The sequence below is a fragment of the Mauremys reevesii genome, linkage group 3 (assembly GCF_016161935.1).
Source record: "Mauremys reevesii isolate NIE-2019 linkage group 3, ASM1616193v1, whole genome shotgun sequence".
Classification (NCBI taxonomy): Eukaryota; Metazoa; Chordata; order Testudines; family Geoemydidae; genus Mauremys; species Mauremys reevesii.
In genome coordinates this window covers 90,186,045-90,210,624 of record NC_052625.1, presented here as the reverse complement: position 1 = coordinate 90,210,624, position 24,580 = coordinate 90,186,045, and the positions used below count along the sequence as shown (strand labels likewise).

General features: G+C 42.7%; 1 protein-coding gene across 5 annotated transcripts in view; it reads right to left on the bottom strand.

Annotated features, from left to right (window-relative positions):
- Positions 1-24,580, bottom strand: part of PRKN (parkin RBR E3 ubiquitin protein ligase) — a 1,176,340-nt gene that overhangs the window by 703,465 nt on the left and 448,295 nt on the right. For all 5 annotated transcript variants that reach the window (XM_039529610.1, XM_039529612.1, XM_039529609.1 and 2 more), the window contains one exon: positions 14,610-14,728. In XM_039529610.1, coding sequence (XP_039385544.1) covers positions 14,610-14,728 — 119 coding nt within the window. The remainder of the gene's footprint in view (positions 1-14,609; positions 14,729-24,580) is intronic.

Sequence of the window (24,580 nt, the reverse complement as noted above, 5' to 3'; positions counted from 1 at the left end):
GAGCCCATGACCCCTTCTTACTTTTGTTTTTTTCACTAAAGCCCAAAGTTAACTTTGTGCATTTGCTTTGCATTGCTAAGACTTAAAAAAAAAATCCACATCTGATTGTTATCACAACTCATTTCTCCACGAAGAGGGATCTCTGTGTACTTACAACCTGAACAAGGGCTACTGCTAAAAACTGTGACACTCTATTATTAAAAAGAACCTGAATGCAACAAAATGTCAAAAACAGTATGAAACTGGTGACAAAGTTTTGCGAGCTATTTGTGAAAGTTGCTGGCAGGTTTGTGGGTGGTGTATAAAAGACTCCCACACTTATGCTCTTGATTAATTAGTGAAAGGAGGGAGAGGTTATACATTTTTAGCAACTGCTGTTTCTTTATAATTAAATTCAATCTGGTATAAATCTCCCTTACAGCATCAGGTCATAAAATGTTCATAAAATGCAACCCTAGCTGTCATCCAGAAATTACAATTTTTAAATTTAGGTGATTAAGCCTTTGTTTTAAAAGGTGTATGTGTGTGTGTGGGGGGGCTCTTTAGCTTTAAAGAACTGTAGAGTCCCATACGTTTTAAATTCACTCCTAACATCATATACTTAAATAATAATATGCAAATAGGCATGATGGTTAAAGAAGGTCTTAGAGAGTAAGGATGTTTTAAATGAATAAGTAATGTTTAAAATATCAGTCTGCATGCCAGGAAAAAAAGAATGCTCAATTCAATTAAGCTGGTCATTCCCAGCTTCCACACAGAAAAGGATTAGCATATACTTTAAGCTGAGGTCACCCAAAGCTTTGTGTGGATTTTACACAGATATTCACTTTCATGTCAATAAAATTTACTGGAACAAATGCTGGCTTACATTGTGCATTGCTACTTATGGAATAAGAGAGCTTCTTAAGAAACTTTTGCTACGATGCCATGTAAAAGCTAATGCTAGTCAGTGTATTGACAATTTAAAAATGTTTTCAGAACAAGTATGGCTCCTTTCAGAAAAGTTTGTAGTAGTGCTGCACATACACACTTTTGATGGCTTGACTATGTTAGTTTTACTTCAGCCAATTCCCTATTTCCAAAAGGAAAATAAATATACATTAAAGAAGAGGCCTCTCTGTTATCACTGGAATAACCAGGTGGAATTTCATAAGTGAAGTAATTCTGTTTTTAAGATACGGATTAAACACTTTTAAAAATGAAGTTTTACAGTGTATGAAAGGGAAGGGAGAGGTATTTATACCCTGTATTCCAGAAGGAGCTCTCTCTCTCTCAGTCTCACACACAATTACTGATACACAGTTCTCACCCATGGCTTCAGAGTAGGACCAGGTTTTATGATCTCCCGGGGGCTTGTACTAGTTCCCTTTTATCTTATGGGGCTGGGAAGGATTTTTTCCCTCATCACCAGATTGGCTGAGACAGAGTCCATTCACAGGTCAGGGATCCAGTGAGGTAGGTTAGGAGATCAAGGTAAGGTATATCAAAACGTCACAACTCACTAGATGGCAGGCATAGCAGGTATCCAGTGCAGGTACTTGTTACAGAGTGCCTCAAACAGGAGTGGAAAGTGGACACAGGGGATGCTTTCCTCCAAGGAAGCTGGGAAAAGGAGGGATTGGGCTCTTAATATCTGGTACAGCTGGGAGACAACTCCTTTCCACTCCCCTTTAACTCTAATACATGGGGAGGGCCGTGAAGTCAAGTAAGGGGCTGGAAAGGAGGACTGATGGCAGTTCCCAAAAAATGTGGGATCAAGTGAAGAAAAGAATTATGACCTGTACTGTCAATTATGATAGAATTTTGTATTGTATACCTTAGAAGAGTGAAACATTTGAATAGTATAAATTTCACCTTATGTTAAATGAATGGGTAAAGAAGTGGCTAATTAAACCACATGCACTGCAGCCTATCTTTCTTCCTGTGTGACTGGGACAACATTATTCCTCACAGTCATCTGCACAATAACCTATTACCTATACCTGATGAGGTGTTCTTGCCAGCTTACCAGCGTGCAAAGCTCACTTCCTTCAAATTACTTCACTATGTTGGCTTGGAGTTAAGGTAGGATGAGCAGCCTTTCTGCTGGCTGCACATTGCTATCTTGCTAAGTTGTGGATGACAGCAGTGGGAGGAGAAAGCAGGCAGGCACAAATTAAATTTCCTTGCACACTTCTGACAATGCACCTCAATCCTGATCTTCAACATTCCTGACATTCCAGAATTAGGCCCCTCCCAAACAAAAATTGCCCAATATGGTAATTCTTGTAATAGTGTTTTATAATTTGGAATGGTGTCCACTATGAACTGCATGAGACCATTAAACCTTTTGCACTTGTGACCCAATTAGGTCCCACAAAGGGAAAGACTAATGTAACAATTACCATTTAATTCAATTGGGCTAATAAAGGAGGCAACATTTCCCATTGTTTAAAGAAAGACTAGCAGTCAGGAAAACTTAGTTCTATATCCCACTCTGTCACTGAGCTGCTGGCATTTAAGGGATATCAAGAACTTGACGTTTTTTAAACAAGCTTTTTTTACCAAGTCATTGACAGAGGACATTTAAATAGCATGTTTGATTTTTTAAACCTTTTTTTAAAATCTTGTTTTCAGTTCTCATGATGTTTACAAGAGTCTATTCGAGAGCAACACCTCTAGACACGCTCCGTCCTGCACCATCCCTTCCATCTCTATACACATGCCTTCCTGCTGCCTCTTCAGATTTAGTTTTGCTGCTGTGACTCACACATCCTACTGCAGGGCATGGGGCAAAGAAGTGTGCATGCTTACCTAAGGTCACCATGTTAGTGCAAGAGACAGGACATACAACTGACAATCAGTAATACAATGAAATTGAATATAGTGGCAATCTGTCATGTAATGCACAAAGTAAATAAACCTAAAGAAGAGAGTGTGTTTTTTTAAACTGTTGAGCCCTTTTAGCTATAGTTATATTAGGTGTCATTTAAAATTATACTCGCTACAAAATTTTCAGATGCTCAGGAGGGTCAGGATTCTCAGAGGAAAAGGAGTTCAACTAATGTGAAGTCTGATTTTAGATTATATTAATAAATTATCAAGATCATCAAACAGATAAATGCACCAATTACATTAGAGTCTTGGACTCATGCCTCACTCTCAGAAACTGATTGCAATACTTAATGGGGAGCAGCATTTTCATAGCCATTCAACTATGCAATTAAGAGGGGTGAGAGGAAGGAATTTCAACTGCTTTCAACTGATAAGCAGCTTCCTGTCACACAAAGACTGCTTGGCAAAGGGTCCCCTGTTTTTTGTCAACAGTTCTCACCTCAGACCTGACAAACTCCTTACACCACACACATTTCTTGCAGGGCATTTATGTATAAGGGATATCCCTGAGGTGTTTACAAAAAACTTGTAACTTGTCAACACTCATATTTGTTGCAAGATGTATGTATAGGGAATATTTAAGGAACAATGTATTTATATGGAAAGTATGCTTGGAGTAGAAATTTGGAGTAGAAATTAATCACCGAGAGATAACAGGCATCGGAGGACGGACCATGCAAGCAAGAGGGAATTGTCAGCGAAATAACACAAAGCTTAATTGACCAGCCTTGCTCCCTCCCAAAACTAATAATCAAAACCTCTTAGACATGAAAAAGGAACATTGCAACGTGCCCACTGCTCAGTGTTTAGCTGATCGCCATATTTGGGGTTGGGAAGGAATTTTCCTCCAGGGCAGAGTGGCAGAGGCCCTAGGGGTTTTTCGCCTTCCTCTGCAGCGTGGGGCACGGGTCACTTGCTGGAGGATTCTCTGAACCTTGAAGTCTTTAAACCACGATTTGAGGACTTCAATAGCTCAGACATAGGTTAGGGGTTTGTTACAGGAGTGGGTGGGTGAGATTCTGTGGCCTGCGTTGTGCAGGAGGTCAGACTAGACCATCATAATGGTCCCTTCTGACCTTGAAGTCTATGATTCTGTGAACAGATAGAGCTTCACCTTGGCTGTGAATAGAAACAAAAGACTATTTTCAGTGTAACAGAGTTTAGGGAAAGGCAATCTGGATCCATTCACCAAGGACAGCCCCTGGTACTTGTACAACCACTAAGCACTTACAGAATTAGGCAGCACATGTGAAGGGGAGGTACTTTCATGAATGGTTTGGATCTTGGTTTTTGAGAAAGCAGCCTGCTCTACATAGACTGAACTTGGGTGGTTGAGAAAGGGAGTAAGAATCTATTTTATTAGAGAGTCAAAGTAACTATTAATAAGGATAGATACAGCTTCATGTTTTAGAATTTTGTTTTGTATTGTAACCATTTGTTTCCACAACTCACTCATTTCTATTTGAATCTTTATTTTTTCTTAACTAACCCTATTTTTGCTTTATCACAAGTGCTGTGTGCTTTACAGGAGCGGTGGTTTAAGGAAAAACTGGTAAATTGGGAAACACTGCACCCATGGGTGCAGAGGATCTGGAATTTCTATGAGTAGCCAGTACCAGGGGCTGGATAGCATAGGGGATAAAATTGAAAAAAACAAAATAAAAAAACAGTGCATTGGGGACAGCAGAGCCCCTTTCTTCTGGGCAGTAAAAGATCATCATACAAAGGGACCCCTCCTTGCACAGATCTGGAAGGAACAATTGGGGCCCAATGCTAATAAATAATTATAATGGAACTAAGTCTCCTTGTCAAAGTCTCCATTTCCTGTTATTCAGGCTGTCTGACAAAAAGCAGACCATCAGAATGAGAAAGCGGTAACTTGGGCATTTTGGGGGAGCAGGAGAAGGGGGCATAGGCAGCAAGTTACATGGGCCCGTGGTGCCTGTGCTCCACCAATATTTGGGCTTATATTTTCAGAGCCGTCCAGTCCATAGGACGGACCAGGGCAACCGCCCCAGGCCCTGTGCTTCAGGGGGACGTGGGGTCCAGGGCGGCCTGGGTGGTTAGCGGAGGGCCTGGCACCAGCAGCAGCGAGTGAACCAGCCCCAGCCCGCCCCGCTACGACTCCGGCCCGCCTATTCCCGCCCCGCCCCCAGTACATTCCTTCCCCAAAGCTCCCACCCCACCACTTTCTGGAAGCCAGCAGGGTGGAGCGGGCTGGGGCTGGGTTGCTTGCTGCTGCCGGCGCCAGGACCCCACTAACCCCTCAGACCACCCTGCACCCCGCATCCCCCTGAAGCGTGGGGACCCCCAAAGTGTGGGGCCTGGGGCAGTTGCCCCAGTCCATCCTATGGACAGGACAGCTCTGCTTGGACCCGTTCTGGGAACCACCAAAAATTATACAAACCTGGTGCCCATGGAAGGGGGCACAAGAAGGCTGAGAACAGCAATCCTAGAAAAGGCACAGATCTGGTGAGAACACATCTAAAATTATAGAAACATACATAGAAGCAAACTAGAAGCATCAGCTGTATCAAGTATAGACTGGGGTGACATCTTGGCCACTATGTGATCTTCTCCCAGGAAAACCTTAAATTCCTCTTGTGTCAGTTTCTCAGTAAACTTGGACATTACATCCTAGTTAAAGTCATATTTAGATAACAGTGCCTGCTGATACACTATATGCATCTGGGCAGAAAAGGATGGGAGATATGTTTTTTTCACCAAATAAGTCTCTTGGGTTCTTTTTCTTTGTGAGCTGATTCAAATCTCCCTTAACACAATTTCCCACTGGTAATTGTCACTACTAAAGAGTTAATAGCAGGAAGGGAATAAATTTGCATCCTTGCAGAGTGTCTATGTGCTTAGCTGTGGGGACCAAAGAGGCCAGCATATGCCATAAGGCCTTCACCCATTCATGAAGAGCTTCATTCCTAGTTTGGGCTGCTACCCTACCAGGGCAGAAGTCTGGAGAATGTCTAAAAGCTTGTGAGCATGTCCTTGTACAAACTCAGCTTGCAGGTCTGCAAACGCAGTCACTCTTCTCAGGAGCTCCTGATGAGACTTAAAACCATTTGGACCGGGGAAAAAAGTGTCCAGGATCATTGAGCCATCAGGCAAGGAGGACACAAGGCTAACAGGAGCAGATGGATCCTCCTGTGGTAAAATTGGTTCCACAGGCAATGTGTCCTCCTGCAGCACTGCCTGCTCTGAGGGATCAGTGCAGTCATAGGTCGATGGCAAAGCCCTACCCTGGATACCAGATTATGTTCCAAGTCCTTTTTGAAGAACTGTTCTTCCACTTTGAGTGATCCCTGTCAGAGGAGACCAATTCCACACAACCCCCCATCCCGCCCCGCCTGCCCTCTCCCCATGTGGAGAAATCTGAGTCCAGGAGTCTGTCTGAGACTACTGCAGCCACACTTAACAGTCTTTGTACAGGAAGCAGGGCATTCTCCAGAGGGCCCCAGGGCTGGGACCAGCCTTGTGGCCTGCTCCATAAGGTGGGGTTTGAAGCACAAACTCTCTAAAGCTGCATTCTGCTCTTGAATGAGAAGCAGATACTGCACCTCTCCTTAATGTGCCCCTCACTGAGGGTCAAAAGACAGCCCCTTAAAGGTCACTATTTGGGACAGACACCCCACACAAAGGGCAGTGCTTAAGGCATGGAGAGCACTGCATACCAACAGTGCCTAGCACGAAAACTAAAATGATAAAACACACTTTACAAAATAAAATATACTTAGTTAGCAGTTAGTAACTGTTAACTATTTACAAATAGATAGAAAGCCGAACTACCTAACTACACAAAAGAAAACAAAAGTGAGGTAAACTTAACTGGGAGCTCCAACTCAGGTCATGGGCAAGGAGAAGGAATTGGGGGGAAGGTCAGGGCTGTGCCACCCTTATAAAGCCTTGGGAGGGGACACAAGGACATACAGGGTCCAAGCACCACTCCAACAGGTATTGCTGCAGAAAGCTCTTCAGCTCTGACACATATACACCTGAGAGGAATACACATGTGTAACCATGCAAAAAACCTTCCTAGGTGTAGATTAGAGCAGTGGGCACAAGATTATAGAAAAGTCTAAAGTAGACAGATTAGACAAAATACACCATTTCACTCTCTCTCAGAGGGGATCTCAATTGCAGAAAAATATGAATCCTTTGAAAGTTGTAATATTGAACCAATCTTAATACTGGCAGATGCTGCTGCTACACAGTTTCCAGAGAGGTTCTGTACATGTCTAATGTAAAATATGCTAATAGAAAAACAAGCAGCTGCAGCCTGCTCATTTAGTGAAAACTAACAGCTTGTATATATTCCTTATATTATTTACCCCATAGATGCCAAAATAACATAGTCCAGGTAGATTGCAAACAGTGAGATATAAGAGGTTTGTTGAGAGATCTGCCATGTTAGAGCTTTTTATTCTAAGGTCTTTACAGTAGAGTTGTTAGGAATTATGGGGAACAAAGTGGGGGGAAGAGACTCAGTCTTTTTTTTCAATTACCAAAATTAAGAGCAATGCTTAGTATCTTTCCAAATAAGAAAAGTGTGATGAGGGAATCTCAAATATGCGGAAGTTCAGTTAGACTTTGGCAAAGTTAAGACTAAGCATATAAGAACTTCAAACCCTTAACGTTAGAATGGTTTCAAATTTTGACTCAGCTTAAATGTTACTGGGTTCAAGATTGTAAGTAGAACCAAGAATGAGGAGAATATCCAAAAATATTTTGTGGGGCAATGCCCCAGGAACCCCACTGGTAAAACGTCTACTATTTGCAGGACAATTAGAGTCTCAGTTTTATTTCTGGCATCATGTTTATGCTGTGTCAGCAATATGATAATGGAATGTCTCCTTTGAAGCCACAATCTCCAGTAACTTATAAGAAGTGGGTTGAGTTTTGGAAGATTACATCACTAGAGGCTGCAGCACTCAAAGCCCTGAAACTGGCACCAACTAGGATGGCTGAAGCAATGGAAAAGAGGAGAGAGAGACAGAAAGATGTGGAAAAAGGCATAAAGGGAAAAAAGGATTGGAAATAGAAGGGAGACGTTTGAAGAGGGAGGGAGGAGAGGAGGACAGAAGAGACAAGGGTATTGTGATAGGCTGTCAGATTTTAGGACTCTATGTGGAAATGTTGAGCTATTCTGATGACTCACCCTGGCATATCAGATGGCTCTCATTAATTCCAACTCCTCAGAATAGAAGACGGAGCATCTGTGAGCTAAGAGAAAACTAGATGAAGAAATAGGAAGACCTGCAGAGACAAGCCCTAGAAATAATGAGCATGAGGAAGCTAATGCTAAGGTCTGTTTGAATCTGTAAATGCAATCCTGTCTCAGGACTTTATTGCTTAAGTCTTTGAAGCAGCAAAATAAAAACATACTCTATAAAGTCAGTGAGTATGGACAAGAACCTAAGGTGTGCTCTGTGTTAGCAATGCAAAGGGAAATGTGACAGTTCTTTAACAATTCCCTTCATTTTCTGCAATTAAAAACAGCATTTTTCTTCAGCAGGTTTGACATCTAGCTGACAATATAAATTTGAATATGAAACAAAGTTATAAATATGAGGTAAAGACAATTTTGAGTCAAGTTATTTTAATGTAGATTTGATTGAAACCATTATTGATTAAACATTAAAACGTAGGTTTGGTGAAAAAAGATGGCCCTGTAAAATGTCTGTGAAGTGGAATCTAACTTCTTGGTACTCTTGCAGCTCATTGATCTCTCACAAGGTGATGATACCTGAACTCTGAAAGGAACCTGAAAATTGGGCTGCTTGGTGGAGCCACACTGTTCTTTTCTGCATGCCTTGGTATTTAAGAATAATAATTAAGATGAAAGACAAAGAGAAACAAGTTTATCCTTATTTGTGTTCAAAGCCTTTCAAACAGCCCTCTGAGACAAGCCAGAATTATCCTCATTTTACAGCCTGAGAAACTGACGCAGAAAGGTTGATGCCAAGAGAACCTGATTTTCAGAGGTGATGAACACACAACCTCTAATGAAGTCAATGAGATCTGCAAATGCACAGAACCTCAGAAAAAGTCTGGCTTCATATTTAGGTACCTAAATATGGAAAAAGGTGTCTAACTTTGGACATACAAGACTGAAAATGTTGACCCAGGTGTTTAAGGTGGGGCATCCAGAACTTGAGACAGTCAAAATTAGAAAATACTTTTGAAAATCTTGACTAAAGTGACTTGCACAAAGCCATAGAGGGAATCACTGTTGGAAGGAGATCTTAGTCCATGCACCTCTTTCTCTTTAGAGAGAAATACCTTTAAGAAAGTACCATTAATTAGTTTCTCGAAGTACAAAAAAGAGCAATCTTTCTCAAAGGTTCTGTGGGAGTCTTCAATTTACAATTTTACATATCATTAGAATTGACTGATTGAGATACATTTACAATTGTTCATCTGGAATGCCTCAATATGTTTCTTCAAAGCCTCGATAATAAGTTAAAGGGACCCTCAAATGACTTAAGCATAACGTTAAAGTTTTGTCTAAAAGACAGAAGTTTTTGAATAACAATTCAAATAACAATTTGGCAATGTTTATCATACTTAATTATTTCAATGAGGATAGATATTTTTCATTTAAAATGATCTCCCTGAAGCATTGGACATAAACACTCAGGGCTGGTCCACACTAAGAAGCGGGGTCGAACTAGGGTACGCAAATTCAGCTACATGAATAGCGTAGCTGAATTCGAAGTACCCTAGTTCGAACTACTCACCCGTCCAGACGCCGCGGAATCGAAGTCCGCGGCTCCAAGATCGACTCCGCCACCGCCTTTTGCAGTGGTGGAGTACCGGAGTCGACCTTGGCGCTTCCGGAGTTCGAACTATCGCGTCCAGATTAGACGCGATAGTTCGAACTCCGAGAAGTCGAACTCACCGCGTCAACCCGGCTGGTAAGTGTAGACTAGCCCTCAGAAGCTATTGAACAAAAAATGGAAAGCAAAACCCATCGCTCTTTGTGAACCAAAGTTAAGGCCAAATCAGGGGCGGCTCTACAAAGTAGGCCCCCCCCAAGCAGCGGCGCGCGCGCCGCCCCCCCCCGCGGGGGGTCCCCCCTCTCTTCCAGCGGCTCCGGCGGGGGAGGCGGCGGCATTCGGCAGTGGAGCTCCGCCGGCATGCCGGCGGGTCGGAACCGGCGGGCCGGGACGGGACCCCGCGCGCGCGCGGCGCGGGTCGCGGGCCCGGCTCGGGAGCTCCGCGGCGGGCTCCGCCCGGCATGCCTGGGGCAGTCCACGGGCCCGGAAAGGGGGACGCGCGGTCATGCCTGCGGGCTCGTCGCTCGTCGGCGACCCGCCGACCTGAGCTAAGCGAGCCAAGGCTCGCCGAACCCCAAGCCCGCTCCCAGGATCGGATGCCGGCCGCGCCGGCCCCCCCCCTGCTGGCCAAATGTAGACACCTATTAAAAGTACCTTGATTTCCAAAGGTGCCAAACAGCACACAAAGCCCCTTGAAATCTATGGGAGCTGTGGGTGCTCAGTTCTTCTGAAAAAAAATGAAGCCACTTTTATAGCTACCTCAGGTGATGGACTTCAGGCAGTATAAGAAAAGCTCTCACTCCCCAGTGTATAAGCAATAAAACTCCTCAAGCCTCAAACAAAAAATCCTCTAAGTCGTCCCCTTTTTGGAGATATATGTACGTATTCAACCAACATCCTTCCTTTTTCAGGATGCAACCCAAATCCAATACAAGTGCTCAACATTTTGGGGGGTAAAAGCAAAAGTACACAATTACCACCTAAATCTCCATTCATGCACAATATTCACTACTTAATTCTTCCTCCTTTTTATATATGGCAGCTGATGTTAGCAGGCTACCGCCCTATCCTTCCTTCTGGGTGGTAGTAATCCTCTCAGATTCCACCTGCTACCTCCTGGTCTGTCTGGGAACCGACTTCTTTGAACTCTGGTAAACATTTAACAAATTCTTGACTGAAGATGTGAGGCTACAGACACTGGCACTCTGCTGTCCAGACAAAGTCACAGTGGGCTAACCAAACCAGCAGATAGATCCAAATAACTAGTAACAACACATAGTATATTTATTGGCAATTGATCAACCAATACAGAGCCACACGAGGGAGCTGTTTATAGGTAAACAGGCATCTGTCACATGAAACCAGAGCTGGATTTAGGATCAGGCAACCTAGGTGACCACCTGGGGTGCCGGCTTGGGGAGCGCCGGGCTCAGGGTGCTGTTTTTGTTGTTAGCGACAAAAGGGAAAACATAATGTTTGAAGTAAAATGTTTCAGGTATTCCGTATGTGGATTCATTTTTCACTAACCTCCTAGAATGTTCTGGACCTTTGTAAAATCTCGTGGAACCTTCCAGGCTTTCTGAGAACTATATTTTCCTTGACCCTCCTAGAATGTTGTCAGCCATGTCCCTGGGTGTATATAACGGCCGGGGCATCACCAGTCAGTCACTGAGATATAAGCACAAAGTGAGAGCCCAGCTGCAATACTGTGAACCTTGCTTTATTGTGTAATTGTAAGTGATCTTTTGAACTAAAGGACTAGGGTTAACATTCCAAGGCTGTCACCTACTGTAACACTATTTAATACTGAGGGTCCACCCAATGTTGGTGCACAGTTCAATTTCTTGATGTTAGTACATTTAAATTATTCTTAAAATTAAGAATTTTCTATATGCTTAGAGGAAACTTTTTTTATTTGCTTATATATGGCATGAATAAATACAGATTTACAGATCCTAGCATGCAAATGTATCGTCTTATCTGACAGGGATAAATCATGCTTGCATCAAAGTCGTGAAATGGGCTACAAATGCAATAAAAAGTAAGGTATTCAAAAGTTTTACAAATGGAGGGGGGAGGCACTGAAGATGCTCCTTGCCTGGGGTGCCATTGATCTAGGGTCAACCCTACATGAATCATAAGCCATAAGCAAGATTCTGAGACCTGCGTATTTCAGGTCAGGAGTCCTATCTGCCCATCTACAGACCCACGAAGATCACACAATGAGCACTGATTGATAGCCTGTAGGCTGTAGTCACTCTGCTGGCAACCTTCTGTTCGCGCAACCCACAGCTGGGCCTGACAGATTAACAAGAGCAGCTGTACAGCCTCTTAATTCTTCCCTGTCTGATTCCACACCCTCCAAAATTAACCAGGAGAACTGAGGTATGGTCCTCCACTCTCTCTGTTGTAACTCAGGGCCAGATCCATAAAAGTACTTAGATGCTTAACACGCAGACATAGGTGCCCAAGTCCAGTTTTAGTTTCCACTGACAGTCACAAAACCCTTGCTCGGCTGCTGCCTAACCCTGTAGGCAGCAGCCAAGCCAACCCTAAACTCACTCGGCACCTACATTTTTGCAGTAAAAGTTTCCTAGGTGCCTAAATTTCTGCTTCTGAGCATGTACACTGCTGCCCCACTGGAGATGCCTAGACACATATCTCCCACCCAAGCCCAGAGTAATCCACAAAATGGGAGAATATAGGCTTTCATCCACCTATCTTGTCTTTGGGGCCCAATCTCATAGGTGCATTCAGGGGTTTCCTACAGGGTCAGGTCACATTCAAAACTGAGCATGGGGTAAATGAAGGTGGAGGTGCCCACTCTGCAGCCTGATGGTTAGGGCACCCACTTAGAGGGAGACCCAGAGTCCAGTCCTTCTGCTCCAATGACTAAATTATTTATATACCGTGGAACAGCTTCAATAGGAGAGATTCTCATATCAGACTATGCCATGGCCCAGTAGTTAGAGTACTCTGAGAAAGCTGGCAGACCCCTGCCCAAATCCGCTCCCCCTTGTTGCCTAAGAGGGAAATTGAACCCAGGTTTCCTATTTGCCAGGCATGTGCTCTAAACACTGGACCAAAGTTATACATGGGTATGCTACCTCCTCTGGCCTTTTTGTGTGGTGCGAGGCAGGTGCCTAACTCATTCTCACAAAAAATGACTTAGGTGCCCAGATCCACAAAAGGTGTAAGTGAGTTCTCACTCCAGCCCTGGAAACCTGAGCTGACAAGCCCTCCTGGTGACTGAATAGCAGACACATTCCACCAGCGTACTGTCACCAAATATCTTTATTATTATTTCTTCTCTTATGTTCCAGGTACAGCACAATATAGCAGCAGATCAGTGTCCTTCCTCCTGCTCTCTGGCTCAGCCTTTTATGCTGCTTGCTTTCTTCTCTGAGCAATCCAGCTGGTGAACTAATTATCGCATCAGAATCCCTACAGGTGCAAGTGATCCGCACTAACCCAGTCAGACTAACTCCCTACTACTTTGACTACCCAGTGCCCTGAGTGTGGTAAGTGATGAGCATGCAGGTTCCCCACAGGGGGTCTATTTATAGCTGCTAATAGCACCCTACCACAGCACCTAAGCCTCCTTACTCCAGTAGAGGGGTTCCAGTTGTGGATTGCTAGCAGAGGTAGGTGATTCCCGGCAACCCCAACTTAAGTGTCTATCTCCATGAGAAAGGAGGGGCTTAGCACACTCCCCTCTCATTGGCATCTCCTACTGGCTAACTTAGGCAGGAAGCAACCTAACATGCCGGCTTTTGTGCATCCTTAAGTGCCTATCTCTTAGACTTAGAATTCTGTCAGGCATTTGACCTGGTACTGAATGACATTTTGATTAAAAAAAACTAGAATGATATAAAACTAACATGGCAACACATTACATGGATTAAAAACTGATAGGTTTCAAAATGTGATTGTAAACGAGGAATCATCAAGTGTGTGTGTTTTCAGTCCAGTCCTGCAGGGATTGGCACTTGGCCCTATATTATTTAACCTTTTTATCAATTACTTGGAAGTAAACAGAGTCATCACTGATCAAGATTGCAGATGACAAAAATTGGGGTAGTGGTAAAGAAGGATGTTGCTATATTGGAAAGGCTTCACAGAAGAGCCACAAGAGTGATTAGAGGATTGGAAAACATGCCTTAAAGTGACAGACTCAAACAACTCAAAGAGAAGGTTAAGGGATGACTGGATTATAGTCTATAACAATCTACGTGGGGAACAAATATTTAATAATGGGCTCTTCAGTCTAGCAGAGAAAGGTATAACACAATCCAATGGCTGGAAGTTGTAACTAAACAAATTCAGACTGGAAGTAAGGCACACATTTTTAACTGGGAGTGTAATTAGACATTGGAACAATTTACCATAGGCCGTGGTGAATTCTCTACCACTCGCAATTTTAAAATCAAGATTGTATGTTCTTCTAAAAGATCCACTCGAGGAATTATTTTGGTGAAATTCTATAGCCTGTGTTATACAGGATGATTACATTGGTCCCCTCTGGAATTTTATGAATCTCTCCCCATTCATTGTATAGGGATCCTAGGTGCCTAACTCAGGGTTTGTGAATCACAGTGTTGTTCCAGTGATATTCTAGGTGCCTAAAAGTCCCTTGTGGATCCAGGTCTCAGCACCTAATGCTCAGAGTCTTGTGGAACCCAGATGTAATATGTCCACTGGACTTCCCACAGTGCATAAAATTAAGCACCTGCTCAAGTCTTTGCAAGATCAGAGTGCAAGTTTGAAAAGTTTTCCATGAATGAACTGAGCAAAAAAAAAAAAAAAACAACAGTGGAAGTGGAAGGATAAATAAAATGTTTACAAATCTTTGTTTTCATCTTCAAAGCTACAAACAGCAGTTAATATGTTTATATTATTTCTCAATACATAATTTTTACCTCTAAAAACTTGAAATCTCTTGCTTACCCTTGTCAGAGTCAGTGTCCCTTCTTTACATGTACTGCAACGGACCCGCAGTTTTCCAGGCTTCACAGCTTGGCAGAAACTTTTGCAGAAAACATAAAAACTGTTGTAACTAGCTGCACCTGTTCGAAAGAAAACAAAGAAAACAATTTGCACTGAAATCAGAACTAGACTGGAGTGTTTTAAAACAAACAAACTGAAAATTAAATTAACAGAATCATAGATTTAAAAGGCCAGAAGAGTCATTTGTGATCATCTACTCTGTCCTCTTGCGTAACACATCATAGGACTTCCATACATTAATTTCTGCCTCAAGTCCCATAGCTGTGGTTGAACTAGAGCATATCTTCTTTAAATGTAATTTTTAGCCTACTAAAAATCATAAGTTATTTGCACTCTCCCTCCTAAAGCCACCCTTGTCTGGGCTTTGGGATAGTAGCAAGAGTATTATTCCTGGTGCCTACCCTTAAAGGCCAACACCCATAATGGTATGGACTTTTTGAGGCCCTGCAAGCAAGAAGAGGTGGTCTCACAGGCCCTGCGGAGAGGATTGTGATCCAGAAAATGGAACAGGGTGAAGATATTTGTAGTCCTGCTTGTTGGACTCTTATTTAACCCAGTGGGGGAAGGGGAAGGCTTTTTGATTTGGCCAGAAGGTAAAACTAAGGCCTGGTCTACACTAAGGGGGGGGGGGGTGGAACTAGGGTACGCAAGTTCAGCTACGCGAATAGCGTAGCTGAACTCGAAGTACCCTAGTTCGACTTACTTACCCGTCCAGATGCGGCGGGGTCGAACTCCGCGGCTCCAAGGTCGACTCCGCCACCGCCATTCGCGGTGGCGGAGTTCCGGAGTTGACCGGAGCGCGCGGGGAGTTCAAACTATCGCGTCTTGATTAGACGCGATAGTTCGAACTCGGAGAAGTCGAACTCACCGTGTCAACCCGCGTGGTGAGTATGGACCTGCCCTAAGTGTAACCCCTTTGGGGTTTAGAGAGCATGGCCCCTTTACATCTTTTTTCCTAGGGGGGAAGGGGAGAGTGAGGGAAAAAGGAGGGAAACTGCGGGGGGTGGCTCTGGAGCTCGGAGGGAGAGAGAGGCAGCAGCCTGCAGACCCTTGCAAAGGAAGCAGCAGAGAACCTGCCTGAAGCCTGGGAAGGACAGGGCAGCCGATTGGGGACACCCCAGGACAGGAGCCAGGAGGAGCACTGTGCCAGAGAGGAATCGCCCGAGACGGACAGGCTGGAGCTGGACCCAGTATCATGGCTGCCCAGAGCTGTGTAGGGCTGTGAGTACTGGGGCTTGTGACTCTGCATTGGGAATGAGGGAGGCTGCTAAATAGTTAAGTGGGGAGTTGGTCGCTCTGTGTGGCTTTGCAGAGAGCGGCAGAAGAGGGGTTTGCTGGGAATGCTGGGAATGTCCGAAGACGCGCCAGGAGCACCAAGCAGAGACTCACCACCGGACTGGAACTTTGCTTGGGACTCCTGAACATTGTGTGCAGACACATTGCTTGTGTCTGCCCCTCCAAACTGTGCTCCCACTGGGCCCGTGGGGCCTTGGCTTGGATGCAGCACTGTTTTACTGCTCTCCCTATATTTCCCCTTGTTGTTTTTCTCCTCTCATCCCTCTATAAATAAATACTTCCCTTTGTTATATTCATTGTACTTTTCCTGGGGGTGCGTGTGTTCACTCTGAGGGGTTTGGAACAGGTGCCCCTGGGGTGGAAGGGATTTTTCCTGCTGCATTCCTGCACATTCTTCTCTTGGCCAGAGCTGCCTGCAGAGCAGACTCCATCTTGGCCACCAGGGTGCTAAAGTTACATAAGGAACCAGTCAGAGGGAGACCACTGACAGCGAAATGAAAACTGAGTCTGAGGCTACTGATTCAGGGGTTCACAAAGACACTGTCTTCTATTTTTAATTGCTATAGCACCCAAGCTGCCACTGATGGCACCTGTGCTACCCAAAACGCCCTCTAAGCTGGCTGCCTGCAGCTAAGCAGCATGTGTGACCCCCAGCCCCTAGGAGGGGTCGCTCAACAGCATTAATGGCAGAATGGTCTAAACCTAGGCACAAGGCTGAGAATAAGGAACTATTGCATTTGATTCCTGATTCTGAGGCAGCACTTAACTGTTCTCCCTTTGTTTCTCTGTCTGCAAAGAGGAGCTGGGTACTGCTTACCTACCTCACATGGGGGGGAGGGGGGGATAATGATTAACTACAAGAGTTTCAAAGGTACAAAGGGAAATTAGTTATCCAAATCCCATTGACTTTCAGTGGAAGCTGAATGCCTGATTCCCCCCCGGGGCCTTTGAAAATCTCCCCCCCTAAATAGTTAGTAATGTGTTAAGTATTGTATAAATGTTAAAGCTTTGTAGGATTGTGCCCAATGGTTGAAATCTCCAGAAACATTTACTTCCCAGTTTTTAATTGTTTGTTTGTCAACCCGTGGAACTGTTTGCCAGAGAATGTTCTGAAGGCCAAGACTATAACAGGGTCAAAAAAGAACTAGGTAAGTTCATGGAGGATAGGTCCATCAATGGCTATTAGCCAGGATGGGCAGAGATGGTGTCTCTAGTTTCTGTTTGCCAGAAGCGCGGAATGGGCGACGGGATGGGTCACTTGATGATTACCTATTCTGTTCATTCCCTCTGGGGCACCTGGCATTGGCCACTGTCAGAAGACAGGATACTGGGCTAGATGGACCTTTGGTCTGACCCAGTATGGCCTTATGGTCTTATGATTTTAATTTTACTCACCAATAACATATTGAAAACATGCTTAAAGTGTCAGGCTACCAAACATGACTTTTCCATTACCTTAGTGAAGAGGAAATCTTGCAGCATGAGTCACACAATTACATGAAAACTGAAAGATGACAAGTCATGGGTGATTCATCTATTGGATTAATTCATAATATGATAATGGTAAATTCTTGAGAATTAACTTCTTGCCATCAGTCTGATGATCTTCAGGCTATTTATTTACCTGCAACTTACAGACTGAATCTTATTTACTAGTACCAGTAGGGTGGGGCAGCCAGAAGAGGAAAGAATTGCTTTGCTTGCTAGCCAAAATAATTCACAAGTATCTATGCTTGTCTTTTTTTCTTTTAGTATTATGACATTTGAATAGCTTTGGATCACACACTGAGCTACCTCAGAAAATATTAGGTATAATAACTTAAAGTAAACCATATTTACTACATTTTTGCATGCCCTTCAGAATAATAAAGAGAATGTGTACAGTTATATGTTATTTGAAACCAATTCCATGTTATTCACATTCACGAATTCCCTAAATGCCCTGGTGCAACTAGTTCCCAAACCTTTAATTACTCACAGGTCTGTACAAGAAAAAAAGTAAAATCTTCCAAAAGAAAAAGAAATGACTCCAGAGAATACTTACATTATTGAAAGAAGGCATTTTCCAGTGAGCACTTAATAATATTAAAAAACCCATCTCTGATCAGTGTCCAAACCTGCAGGAACACAAAATGCTCTTCCAGAGGGCAACAGTAATGTCCTTAATATCCTCTTCACTTATATTACCCCCTAAGAATTTTTATTATGCTTCTCTGAGGGAAAATAAATGACCACAGAAGGACATAACAGATAACAGGATTTTCAACTGAATTTAGACCTTGTGAAAGTTGCTGGATATAGTTCTGTAAATTAAATGAAGTCCTCTCCTTATCCTTTCAGCAGGTACAACACAAGCACCAACAGTGCAAGTCTCTCCACAGTGCTCTATCAATGTGCTCTGACTTGCTGGTACTTCTAACCTGGGCTGAATTTGAGCTAGGATCCAAAGAAATAAAACACTGTGTATTGGAAAAGATTAAAGGCGTTCTGCAAACTGGTCAGTCTTTCCTTTTTGCATCTCCTTAACATGGGAACAGCAAGATAGTCAACAAAACAAAAATACAGCACAAATATTTCATGTATCAAGTAGTCACAACCTGTAGTTTGCTGCTGCAGGAAGTCATCAAGATAATCATGGTCATTAGAGTTGGCTTCCTTTGGCTCCCCACTTTCAGGTGCACAAAGTATAACTTCAGCACAGAGGGAGATTGAGCCCCAGATCTATTTTTGCATCTCCATTTCCCACCTTTTGGCTCTGCTAACAATGTCACTTTGACCCAGTTAATTTGCTTTTCCTGTAAATGATGTCACACTTTCTTCCACATCAACCCTACTGCTTAGAATGCTCATTCTGAGTGGATCCACAAGGACATTACCCCCTCTCCTTATTCAAATCCATCCTCAAGAGTCATAGCATAAATAGGTCTAGTGAAATTAACTAAGTCATCAAACACCACACATAATGCTGTACACTAGCCCTCATGGAGGAAAGTAATCTTGTAGTGTCATTGATTCTGCTCCCAACTCCATTCCCGCACTCCCAACTGTCTTGTGTCCTGTTTGTTATATCATGTTCAATTTACCTTATAAACTACATGGGGCAGGGATCATATCTTCCATCTGCTCTGTATGCTAGGCACCTCCCAGTTAGACAGAGAGATGTATTATTGATAGTAAACTGCAAAATATTCATAGTGTAACTCACCATAAATAAGCATGACTTACTGTCACAATAAGAACAGAGGGGAATCTTAGAGACCTGGTTTGAGGATTATTGCAGATTTACTGTATAGGTTAAACCTTGCACAGAGTACAATGTCTCAACCTGATTTTTACTTCCACTCAGTATGATCAATTTTCTTATTTATGAATAATAAACTTAATTTGGGGGAGGGGGTTAACACACAAGAAACATTTAGAACAGATCTAGCTGGAGCAGTTACGCAAAAGATCCATGCAGAGATGCGGAATAACATTTGGATTGTTTTTCCTAGAGCAAGGCTGCTGGAGACTGAGACCATTATGGGGAGATGCTCTGATCTTAGGTAAGGGAGTTAAATGGAGACTTTCAGCAACCCAACAACTATTTTAGGCAAATGGATTGATTCCAATCCCACATTCTTGTAATCAACTTATTAGGCTTGCATACTGAGCAACATCACCAGGAATGGGGGCAAGAGGAGCCAGAATTAAAAAGGTACACATGCCTAAAGTGAGCATACTGTACATCAAACTACAACAGTTTAGCACTAACCATACCTATTCTAGAAAGTGCTAGCATGATTAGCAAACATCTTTGACTCAGAATATATTCCAATGGTTCCCCTTTTCAAGGGGAGAAAGGGGGAAAACAAGAAAGGAATCTGATTTATGCACACCAGCTCTGAAGTGGCATTATTAATACAAAATTGTAATTATGGCACTGAGCCAGCAATCACTAAAGTTGCTGCAGCTTCAAGCTTACAACCTCGTCTTCCCTCATTCAATCATGCTCTATAGGTTTTTATGACATTTTCCATTAATATTTTATAACACTGGCACGCAGCTAGACTGTGCAGATACAGCAATTACCAATTAAAAAACTGAAGTCCCATTTTAAGTGTTAGTTCTGATACTGAGGATGTGCATAACACACAAAAATAAAAAAAATTAAAGTTAACCACTAGTTCATTTCATGGTTTTATAGAATTGTAATTTTTTTAAAGAGAAAACTAGTTGTACTTGTGTTTGCAATTCTTGTTTTCAGAGAATGTGCAGTTACAGAAGTTCTTGGTCTATGCTCCATATATGTGACTGGCATGAGTTCCACTGCTATGTCTTTTTGGCTATCACCAATTAGGAAGATGATATGAGTCTGCCCTACAATAGGTGAAATTCCATCATGACTTCTGAAAGGCATTTACTATGAGACCACAGTACAACATTACCTTATCCTTAAAGAAGAACAGTGCAACTTTTAATAGTCACCAGTGCTTGATGCTCATACATTCTACAAGCTGAAGTCACTGCCATCAGGAAAATGACCTTAGAAATGTGATCTCTCAGTGGTTCAAAAGGAGCTTTCATCATGTTACTCAGAACCACACGAATTTCCCCAAACACAGGTGACTTCTTAATGAGGCCCCAGAAAATGACTATGGGATGCAGAAAAACTAGTCTACTTTCATTCATGAAACTCATTCATGAAACACTGAATTGCAGCCAAATGAATCCTTTCCCACATATGTTGGTATGCTCATCTCACAACCTGCTTCCATGCTGCTAGGATGACTACCCTTTCAGAAGCCACACTGACAGGGAAAAGGAACCCTGACTAGATGTAAAGAGATCCCTTGTTTCCTTATGATCTGATGTGGTAAGATCAGCACCAATTCCATCAGGACTGGAAACCATGTTTGCCTTAGCCAATGGGGGGGGCATAAAGTTCATGAAATGTCTCTCTACTGGGCTTAATCAGGGCCTTTGCTAGCATAGTGAATGGGGGAGTAGCCATCCATGAAATTCTATCCTTCCTACTGCCCCAAAGAGAATGAAAGTGTCCATCACCAGTGCAATCTTTATCAGGTGCCTTCAACAGAACACAAGGGTCCTGGTGTTCAGTGGAGTGGCAGACAATATGGGATGCTCCCCACAGAAGAAAGATCTATCATCCTCTGATCTGGTCACCACTTCTCAACTCTATAACCACATAGCCTGCTCTGATAACATTTCCCTTTCCTGCCAGGCAAAAGGCATCTGGGAACGTCTTGCGAAATATTGCCTAGTCTTGTCGCTGCAGGATTAGGAATCAAGATCCTTTATATCCTTTGTTTATGTAAAACTGATGGCCTGATTCTTCTTTTAAATCAGGACCACTTTATGAGATATGAGGGCTCTCAAAGTCCACTTCCAACCAGGCCACCCTAGTCCCCAGAATATGTATGTAGCAGGATAACTTTTGGAGACACCAAAAATCTTGATAATGAAGCCCCTCTGCAAGTGCTTCCCATCCTAGGCAGAATGCATCCATGATTGTACCATTTTGGCTCAGAGGAATATGGAAATGCTCTTCTAACTGCATATTGGTTTTGGACCATTACCAAGCTGGAGCATCGCAGAAGTTGCCTATCACCCAGATACAGTACAAAAATCTCTTTATGGCTTGTGATAATTGATGATGTCACCTCTTGGGACTTGCTAAGGGCATGACCAGGCCACCATAAATACTCTGGTGGTCACCAGGCCAATCAAAACATCCTCTTGGCTAGTTTCACCATATTTTAGATCCTACCATGAGTTAGGAAGGCTTTGAAGTGAAGCATGTCCAATAGGGAATCTTTGTACTCCAATTTACTCTGAGGAGCAAGCTAGTGACTAAAGCCCTTCACTGGTAACATGGAGAAATGGTGGGATTCCTTCAAGTGTGCTGTTCTTGGTCAGCCAGTCACACAAGTAGGCAAAAACATGCACTGCTTCTATTCTTTGTAGAACTGCTAAAAATGTCACAAAACACATATGGTACTGACACAAGCTTAAATAACAACACTGGTACGGTTCTGCTGTCAGAAACCTGAGATGCATCTAGTGGCTGAGAATGTATGTCTAACCGTATATAGGCATCTGTAAGGTCCAGAATACGTAGCTAGGAACAGTAAAGCAATGCAAGAGGCAAAAGAAGCAGGATTTGTAGCAAGGATAACTAAGTCCATCCAAACTAAGGTGCTAAGAGGTAGCAAGGCTAAAATGATCCCTGCAGCATAGAGCTGAGAATAAAACTAGTTTTTAGTATTTTTTAAAATTCAAACTATGAACAAGAATTTTAGCAAAAAGAGCGGTAAATCATAGAGAAACCAATTAAGTGTCCCAAGAGCTGTTGGGGATATTATGGGTTTCCAGTGTTCCCAGCAGAGGCAGGCACACTAATGCTGGTGGTTTAAAGACTTAACTTTGGACATGGGATAAGCCTTGCCCTTGAATGTGGGCCTGTTGCAGTTCAAACTTATAGACGATAAACAGATAGTTTCAACCGTTTTATTTTCTTCATATTCTTTTAACCATTAGAGAATACAGCATGAAAGAAAGATTAGGATATCTTATACTGTCTTATAATTAATAACGTTGTCACAACTCTGTTTTCGTACTCATAATGTCATCAAAAACTGTTCTGATTTCCTCAGTTAGAGGAAATAGTTAAAAATCAGTCATCACTGCGGTTAACAATCCAATTTGAGAATTTATCTTCCCTATATCATCAGCAACGGATGATAGGTCAAGAATTATTACATTAATAAACATAACTATTCCCCAGTATAGACTACAAAAGCCCACTGCAATGCACAGAGGGAGAGGTACAATCTTAAATGTCTCCTTAAATAAATGAGACATGATTTGTAATTAGAACCACAGTGAATACTTACATATGCAACACGGTGCTGATAAAGACAAAAAATTGGCAATCTTCATTTCAATGAAGCTTTCAATTGCCTGGAAAAGCTTGATGTAGTCCTTCGTCATTATATTAGATGTGTAGGTGTGAGGAGAAAAGAATGGAACTGAAGCAAGGTGGCACAGAAGCCTCCAAGCTACACGCCTCTGAACTCACTAACAAGTGGGCTCCCTCCTGTATGTTCCTGTTTCTGTCACAGTAGCAATCTAGTTAATATAAGTAACTCCCTTGGAAAGAATACTAATAATAGTGCAAGTCTGAATATCTCCATATAACTTCACAATTACCTCATGCCCTTACTGAAAGTCATGGACTTTACTCCACAGTCCTCTGAAATCAATGGGAGGCTTTTCATTGACGTCAGTAAGCATTTGGTCCCATATATTGAAAGATGACTGTTAATACCTTGAATTACATGGATGACAGTTGCAAGCTATTTGCAATGGTCACCATTAAAATATTTCCAAGTGGCTTTGGAAGTAATCAACCTCATTCTGTTCCTTTCTAGTGATATTCTCCATGCCAGATTTTTCCTGGTCAAAGTTCATAACTGGCCATGAAGAAACAGTAAGAAATGGCTGAACTAGCCACATTGCAAGTATTATAGGGATAGAGTTACACTCCTTTGCTATTTGGCTTCAGAGAAGTATCCAGAAAATGTGTCCAAAAGTTGAATACTGGAATTTTGGCCAGAATCCTTTTAATACCAGTGGAAGGTGAGATTTCCCTCATTTGAAATTAACAAGTGGTCTCAGATAGGGATGCTATTTTTCACCTTTACAGCCAGATCATTCATTACATTTACCTCTCTATTACTTCTGATAACTTTTATACAATCTGAGTATAACAGGGTCTCCCCAAGCCCAGCATCAGACCTTTCCTCCACCTCATTTTCCCCACTCTCAAGGAGGGGGGCAATTCACACACCAACGAAGGGGGATCAATTCACCAGCCATGTCAATGAAGCTCCCATCACACTGTCAATATTTCACTCCCTTTTCTGATGGATGTTTTCATTGTTCAAACACAAATACACTTCAACATCCATATAGACAGGTAAACGAGGTTTTTCCACCTACCAACACCCCAGATGAGGCCTCTGCCACTGCCTACACATCTGGATATCCCCAGTCAGATTTTTAATCTAGACAGGTATATCAAGCCCCTTTCCATATTCTTTCCCTAACCCCAGGTCTTCTACAGGAACCTTTCTAGAGCTCTGACAAACGATTGAGCTGCTTGTTGGTCTTCTAAGCTCACCATCTGCAAGGCAGCTGATTAGTCACAGGTGGGGCTAAAATCAACTCCCTTAAAGGGCCATCCCATCCTGTGACAGTAAATTTTAAACATATTTGCATAAAAAAGATGTGCCGACTTGGTGCATCCCCTGTGCAGCCACTACTGGTTTAACCCTCACAAGTAGGTAGTTAGAACCTAAGGCCCTAATTCTAAAATTCTTGGCTTACTGTAGGGGTGATGGGCAGAAGGGTTTTAATATATACCTAAATCAATAGCACAAGTATTTTCTTATAAACTTTCCTATAATTCAGGGGTCAGCAACCTTTCAGAAGTGGTGTGCCGAGTCTTCATTTATTCACTCTAATTTAAGGTTTCGCATGCCAGTAATACTTTTTAAAGTTTTTAGAAGGTCTCTTTCTATAAGTCTATAATATATAACTAAACTATTGTT